Genomic DNA, 7,388 nt, shown 5'->3' on the forward strand with positions numbered 1-7,388 from the left:
GGGGCTGATGGAGAAATCTCAGGCTGAGGAAGGAAATGAGGCTCGGCCCCCTCTTTTCAGGGATCCATGACTCTGCACCCAAGAGTGGTCTCACTGCCTGCCACACTCAGAGGGTCGGAGAGGGACTGGGTCTCTGGAACGACAAGGAAAAGCAGCCCTTAGGCTTGGAACAGAAACTGTACAGGAAGGGGTATTGGTGCATGCATGTGCACATGCATGCGTGCATGTCTGGAGAGAGACAGAGACTGCCTGGGTGAGCTTGTCTGCCTGCCTCCTTTCTGTCTTCTGTCTCAAAAAAAAGCCAATTATCACTTCCCCTTGACCCAGATATTTTCACAGGAAAAAAATAGAAATAACGAAATAAGGAAGTTGATGGCCCCAGGGTCTCACCTGGTAGGGTAAGGATGGTGGCATTAGGCGGTAGGATTTCTGGGTGCTCTTCCATCTTCCTTGCCTGGGCCCCAGTCCCACCCCACAGCCCTCCCCAGCCTCCACACACACACACACACCAGTTTTCCTCTTTAAGGCCCTGTGGGTCCAGGCATGGTGGTACACACTTATAGCCCCAGTACTCTGGGAGGCTGAGGCAGGAGGATGGCAGGTTCAACCCCAGCCTGGGTAACTTAGTGACTAAGTGAGGCCCTGTCCCCAAATAAACAAAGGGAAGTTGGGATGTAGAGATGTAGCTCAGTGCAGAGGCCCTGGGTTCTGTTCTGAGTCATACATATGTGCACACACATGCGCGCGCGCACACACACACACACACACACACACACACACAGGGTCCCTATGAAGGAAAGATGTAATAAGCAATAACAATCCATGGAACTCCACACCCACATTTGGGAATGAGGTCAGATCACATCCTTACCCCTTCTGCCCTCTCTTCCTGGAGACCCAGAGGAAGCAATTTTTTTTTTTTTTTTTTTTTTTTTTTTAATCCCAGCACTCAAGAAGAGGCCAAGGTAGGAAGATCGCTGAAAATTCCAGGCCAGCCTGGGCTATATACTGAGTTCAAGGCCAGCCTGCAGTACTTGTCAAGACCTTGTTTCAAAAAGTAAAAACTTGGGCTGGGGAGATGGCTCAGTGGAAAAAGCACTTCCCTGGCAAGCGCAAGGCCCTGAGTTCAATCCCCGGTTCCGCAAAAAAAAAAAAAAAAAAGTAAAAACTGGGCTGGCCAAATAGCTCGGTGGATTAAAGCGCCAATCACCAGCCTGCCCTGCCCCCAGGGCCCCTTGAGACAGGGATTGAGAAATGGGAGTGGTGGCCCACGCCTGTAATCCCAGCTCTTGGGAGGCTAAACACAGGTGGATCACTATGAGTCCAATCTATATAGTGAGACCCTGTATGACCCTGGCCATATTTCAAGTGTCAGAAGTCTGCTGCTGGGCCCAGCAGCCTAAGAAGATTATAGTTTTCTCTCTGGAAGGAAAATGAAGAGTATCCGACTTTCTGATCATGGGCAGGAAGTGAGCTCTGCTGTATTTTGGATAACGTTCTGTCTCCAAATCATTGACAGATCCTGTCTCCCCAGGAAAAATCAATGTAACAGGGATGCAACGCCAGCCTTGCTATGCCAGGCCTTAGAAAAAAGTAAGTCATTGGGTTACAAGAGCCCCAGGAGACAGACCAATTGGAGGCGGGCTCTGCTGTGAGGTACAGTGGTGAGGCGGGACTGCAGCTTGGAGGTAATTTCTGGCCATTCCAGCAGCCCTCTGCAGCCTTCCCTGCCACCCTTTTTTTTTTTTTTCCAACTTTTTTTTTCCCATGTCAGTCGGGTCTAGCCATATACCCAGGCTGGCTTCCAACTCACTATGGAGACAAGGTTACTCGTGGCGGTTCTCCTGCCTCAGCCTCACAAGCAAGGGGATTATAGGCGTGCACCATCACACCAGCTTAGACTTCTTTTGAGAAGTAAATAGGTGCTAAACAGGGGCCAGGGAGATGGCTCAGTAGAATAAGCGCTTGCTTCCCAAGTGTAAGGGCATGAGTTCAATCCCCGGTTCTGCCAAAAAAAAAAAAGTAGGTGCTAAACTGGAGCCCTGCAAGCAGCCACATCATGGAGGAAACATTCTGAGGGCTGCCTGGCCAGCATCTGCCTTTCCTGGAGTAATAGTCTCGATTTTCTTTTAAAGTAGAAAACACAGGGCTGGTGAGATGGCTCAGTGGTCTAAAACACCTACTTAGAACAAGCTAAGCTAAGCAAAACACAGGGACTGCAGTTCAATCCCCCAGCACCACATGCCAGCCAGCCCCGCCCCCTGGTGGGCTGAGCTGGCCACACACATAAAAAAAAAATAAATGAATAAATAAATTAATAATAATAATAATAATAAAATTTTTTTAAAAAGTAGAAAACACATTTTTAAACCTAGTAATTAGGAGGCTGAGGCAGGGGAATTTCCAGTTCAAGACCAGTCTGGGCTATACAATAGCAAATTTGGAGCCAGCCTGAACAGCACAGTGAAATCCTGTCCAAGTGAGACGGGGGTGGGGTTAAAGAAAAGAAAGAATAGTCCGGCATGGTGGTGTGCACCTGTAATCCCAGCACTCAGGAGACTGAGGCAGGAAGATCATTCAGAGTTCAAGACCAGCCTGGGCTACAAAGCGAGCTCAAGGCCAGCCTGAGCTGCATAGGGAGACCCTTTCTCACAAAGGCCAAAAAATAAAAATAAAGAAAGAAAGAAAGAAAGAAAGAAAGAAAGAAAGAAAGAAAGAAAGAAAGAAAAAGCAGTGACTTCCAGGTGTGGTGGTAATGCCTATAATCCCAGTACTTAGGAGGCTAAGGCAGGAAGATGACCAGGAGTTCAAGGCCAGCCTGGACTTATCAAGGCCCTATCTCAGCCTTTCCTCTCCACCGCAAAGTAAACCCCTGTGGCGCCCTGGTAACTGTTGTGTGCTCTGTGTGTGTCTGTGTACAAGCACACACGCGCGAGTGCCCTGTGTGTCGCGTCTGAGTGTCTGTATGGCTCTTCATTCCACGCTCGCTGAGTGCTTGCTGCATGCCCTGCTCTGCTCTAAGCACGCAGGGAGGCAAGGAGTCTTCTGTTCAGGGTGGATTTTTTTTCTTCTGTTGCTTTTGTTTTGCTGTATTGGGGATTGAACCCAGGATCTCACAAGGACCTCCAGCTCCTGTTTTGTTTTGCACATAAGGTCTGAGCTGCCCAGGCTGAGCTCAGAGTCAAGATCGTCCTGCTCCAGTCCCCTGGGTAACTGGGATCGCAGGTGTGGATCACCGCACCAGCTGGCTTTTCAGGTCTAGCACTCTCTGGGTGCCCTGGTTATGGCCAGGTGAACATGAACCTGGGGCTCGGAGCTCCAGGCGGACGTCCTCTGCAGCACGAGGCAGGTGGCCACGTTCCTCCTGCTCCACACCCAACTCTGCCCGCGCCTCAGGGGTCCCTCTTGGGGTTGAGGTGTGCAGTTAGGGGCTCTGGGCTGAGGATGATTTGGGGCTTCACCCTGACACTGTGGCGACTGGACGTGTCTGACGAAGAAGACGGAAAGCTCTCCTGGGGGACCTAAGATGCACGGTGACCATCACCGTGGCCTCCAAGCTGAGCCTCAAGTCCCCTCCTGACGGCAGCCAGGAGCCTCGGCTGTGGGTGACACTAGAAGACGCTGGGGTCCCATTCTGGGAAGAGGAGTCGGGAGACACCAGGAAAGGAGAACGAGGGCGCGAGCAAGTCCGGACTCCCCTTTCCCTGAGGGGTACCGAGGCTTGCCCCTCCTGCCCCGCGCCGCTGAAGAAAACACGCACAACTTTGCCTGCTTGGCCATCCTAGCTGTCTCTTGGTTTATTTATTTCCAGCATCCCCAGGCTCGCCCCCCTTTTTTAGCCCCCCAAGACCCCACCACCCTGCACCCCCGGCTCAGGCGACCACCCGCAGGCGACAGCAGCGTGCCGCCGTCCAGTCCATGCCAGCGCACTGGCAGTGGCACGTGGTCTCGGCGCGCACGTCCCATGAGCCACAGCCCATGCCGCATGCGCAGCCCGTGACGGCGAAGCCTGCGGGAAGATGGGGCGGGTCAGTTGGACCTGAACTGAGTGGCTGCAGGGTGGGTGGACGTGGAGGGGCCGGATGTAGGGACAGGGCCTGAACACCCAAAGGTCCTAAGGAAAGGGGATCTGGGCTGGGATGCAGGGAGGAGGCTGGGGTCCAGGGCAGAACACAGGAGGGGAGGTGTGCTCACCTGCAGGACAGGTGGCCAGGGTCCCCCTGGAGGAGACGCTTCTGCAGTCCAGGCCCATGTTCTTCACAGCCCCTAAACCTGCACGGGAGGGAGGACCCCCTGTGAGACTCCATCCTCAATGCCACAGGGGCCCTGGTGACTTGGATTTTGGCAGAGAATTCAGAGCTTCCCTGGAGCCAGGTGTGGAGTAACCCTGTAACCACAGCTCTCTGGGAGGCTGAGGCAGGACGACTGCAGCTTCAAGCTCAGCCAAGGCTGCTTAAGCACCTCAGTGAGACCGCTTCAGAATAGTTTCCCTAGGAATAGGCTGCTGCCTGGCTCAGGAGTGGAGCACTCGCTCAGCCTGCGGGACGCCTGGGTTCAACCCTGGGCACCAAGAGCAAAACAAATCCCTCTCGGAAGGCCTGGTGAGGAGCCAGTGCCCTGGCAGTGGCACATGGGTGCAGAGGGGGACTGTGCCCTCCCTCCCCACTGCTGCAATATCTCTCTTCAGGTGACCACTGCATCCAGACACCGGCCAGGGGGTGATGACCAGAGATAAGTGCAGGGGCTGTGGTCTGAGGAACAGGCAGAGAAACAAAGGCTTGTATTCAAGGGCAGAGACAGGGCACCCCTGACAGTGCACCTGCCTACGTGAGTATTGGATGCCAAGTCCCGCTGCCTTGACTTGGGTGTTTTGGGGGAAGGTAAAGTTTGGGGGTGAGGGTTGGGTGGGGGTTGGGTTTGGGAAAATTTGGTTGAATTTAGATCTCGGCTGGAGATGGGGGCTGGGAGAGTGCGGAGTGGGTTGGGGTGGGCTTGAGGCAAAGGTTTGGTTCTCCTTGGGGCTGGACCTGGGCCAGGTTGGCCACCAGAGTTAGGGAGCCCATGAGGCCATGCTGGGGTTGGATGAGGGGTCCTCACTTAGGGAGCTGACTTGGCTTTGGATCTTCTCATTGATGGCTTCATCCACAGGACACAGTGACTCGCTGGACACCAGCAGCCCCAGGGTGGGGAGGAAGAGGAGGAGGAGGAGGGAGTCAGCCTTCATTGTGTGGGTGCTGCCAGAGGGAACAGGGGACCCACCTCTGAGTTAGATCCTTTCTGTGAGGGAGAGGAGGACCAAGAGCCTGAGGTTCCCCAACCCCGCTTTGCCTCTGGAGCCTGGGTTGGGACTCCGCAAGGGCCGGAGAGGCCATCACTCACCTGCTCTGTGAGCTGAGCAAGACGCAGTCGATTCTGGGGCACAAATTCCTCTGTCACCACTCTCCCTTGGAGAGTGTAGAATAAATGCCTTGGCCCCTGGCCATACCCACATCCGGGGCCCTGCCCATATCCGGGGCCAACAGGAATCACCAGAGCAGAATTGTGGGCACAGAGGGGGACTGTGCCCTCCTTCCCCTCCTTCCAACCCCCCCCCCTCCGCTGCAATATCTCTCTTCAGGTGACCGCCTCATCCGGACCCTGGTCGGGGGTGAATGATGCCCAGAGATAAATCCAGGGGCTGCTGTCTAAGGAACAGACAGAAAAACAAGGGCTTGCATTCCAGGGCAGAGAGAATGCCCACTTGGCAGTGCACCTGCCTGCATGAGTGTCGGATTCAAGTTCATACCCACAGGCTCCTGGTGGCTCACCAGTGGGTCCATTGCAATTAGCTCCTCCAGAGGGATTATCCGCATCGCTAACTGCCACACCATGGCCCCTGGACCACATGGCCAGTTTCTGTAGGATCTACAACTAGGGGAGCGAGGTGGTTATAGTTGTTTGTGTCCAGCACAATGGACTTTTACCGAGAAAAATAGACATAGCATAAAGTTGACCTTGTTTAAGTGTACAATTCAGTGGACACTAAGTACATTCACATTGTTCCACAACTGTCATCACCTTAATCTTCAAGGAGAAAAAATATTTTTCAAGGCAGGTCTCACTGTGTAGCATAGGCTGGCCTTGAATACATGGCGACCCTCCTGCCTCAGCTTCCCTGGTGCTGGGATTACAGGGTGAGCCACTGTGCCGGGCCATGCATGTGTGCTTCACTGATCATGATTTAGGGGCATGAGATATCTATGTAAAACCGGCAAGGGTCCAAAAGAGGGCACCATTTAGCGTGCACCTACTATGTGCAGACCATTGGGTATGTGGGAGGGAGTGAATGGACCCTGCTCTTCCTGTGTCGACCCCTTGTCTGCCAAGCAGAGGCAGATGGCACCAGAATGTCCAAGCAGCCTCCTGCCCAGGGGAAGAAGAACTTGGTTACAGGAGAACCTCTGACCCAGCTATCTGGCCCACATGGGATGAATCCAGGAGTGTTTTTGTGGAGGAGATGGCTGAAGACGGGAGAGGAGTCAGAGTTCAATGGGAAAGCAAGCTGGGCAGGGCATCCTACTGGACAACACAGCGTGTCCCGAGGTCCTGAGGCAGATGGGAGAGCGCTGATTCCAAGACGCTGAAAGTTAACTGCTAAGACAGTAGGGAGCCTGGTAGGAAAGGCCTCCCTCTTGTCTGAGGCTTCCAGGAGACTGGAGCTCACTGCCCGCCCTTCATCCTCCCTGAGTCCCAGCTCCTCCCTTCACCCAGGAGACCCTCAGACACAACCCTCAGAAGCAAGGAGTTTTGCAAGAAAAACAAGAGCTTTTGGAGGCCTGGGTGGGTGGCGCAGTGGGACAGCACTTGCCTGGGATGCATGAGCCCTGGGTTACAGCCCACATACAGCAAACTCATTGGTTCTAATTTTTAGGTTATCTTTGAGGACTCTGATTTTCAAAGCCTTTAGTCAGAGAACTTTTTTTTAAAATTTCTTTTTCTTTTCCTTCTTTCTTTTCTTTTTCTTTTTTCTTTTTTCTTTCTTTCTTTCTTTTTTTTTTTTTTTTGTGGTACTGGGGATTGAACTCAGGCCCTTGCGAAGAGAACTTTTCAGATGAAAGCATTTACAGGCTGCAGGAGAAATGGACCACTCTGAGAAGAGTGCTGCGCGGAGCCTCTGGAGTCCCCTAGGGGTCTGATTTGGAAACCTTGGGGCAAGAAAGAGCCATGCATCCTTTAATTTTCTTTGGTGGTCCTTTGGTTGGTTGGTTGGCTGGTTGGTTGGTTGGTTGGTTGGTTGGGGGGTGTTATTTGTCTCCCCAAATCCTCATGCATTTATGGAGCTGATTTCTAGAGGTTATGATTAATTCATCCTCCAGGGCTGGGATTATGAGTGTGAGTGCTACCCACCC

General features: G+C 53.1%; 1 protein-coding gene across 1 annotated transcript; it reads right to left on the reverse strand.

Moving 5' to 3' along the window:
* Positions 1-3,857: 3,857 nt before the first annotated feature.
* Positions 3,858-5,465, reverse strand: Retn (resistin). The gene is made up of 4 exons (XM_004644944.2): positions 5,380-5,465; positions 5,098-5,234; positions 4,195-4,272; positions 3,858-4,009 (listed from the first exon to the last, which is right to left on the reverse strand). The coding sequence occupies exons 2-4, from the start codon at positions 5,222-5,224 to the stop codon at positions 3,873-3,875; spliced, it is 342 nt and encodes a 113-aa protein (XP_004645001.1). The 5' UTR covers positions 5,225-5,234; positions 5,380-5,465; the 3' UTR covers positions 3,858-3,872.
* Between the last annotated feature and the right edge of the window lie 1,923 nt (positions 5,466-7,388).

Source organism: Octodon degus, unplaced genomic scaffold (genome assembly GCF_000260255.1).
Source record: "Octodon degus isolate 3935 unplaced genomic scaffold, OctDeg1.0 scaffold00214, whole genome shotgun sequence".
NCBI classification, from domain to species: Eukaryota; Metazoa; Chordata; class Mammalia; order Rodentia; family Octodontidae; genus Octodon; species Octodon degus.

Coding starts and splice junctions, on each gene's coding strand:
- Retn (XM_004644944.2), bottom strand. CDS start 5,224: ATGAAGGCTGACTCCCTCCTCCTCCTCCTCTTCCTCCCCACCCTGGGG. Junction 4,273..5,097: donor AAGCCAAGTCAGCTCCCTAA/GTGAGGACCCCT, acceptor CCTCCCGTGCAG/GTTTAGGGGCTGTGAAGAAC. Junction 4,010..4,194: donor CCTGGCCACCTGTCCTGCAG/GTGAGCACACCT, acceptor ATCTTCCCGCAG/GCTTCGCCGTCACGGGCTGC.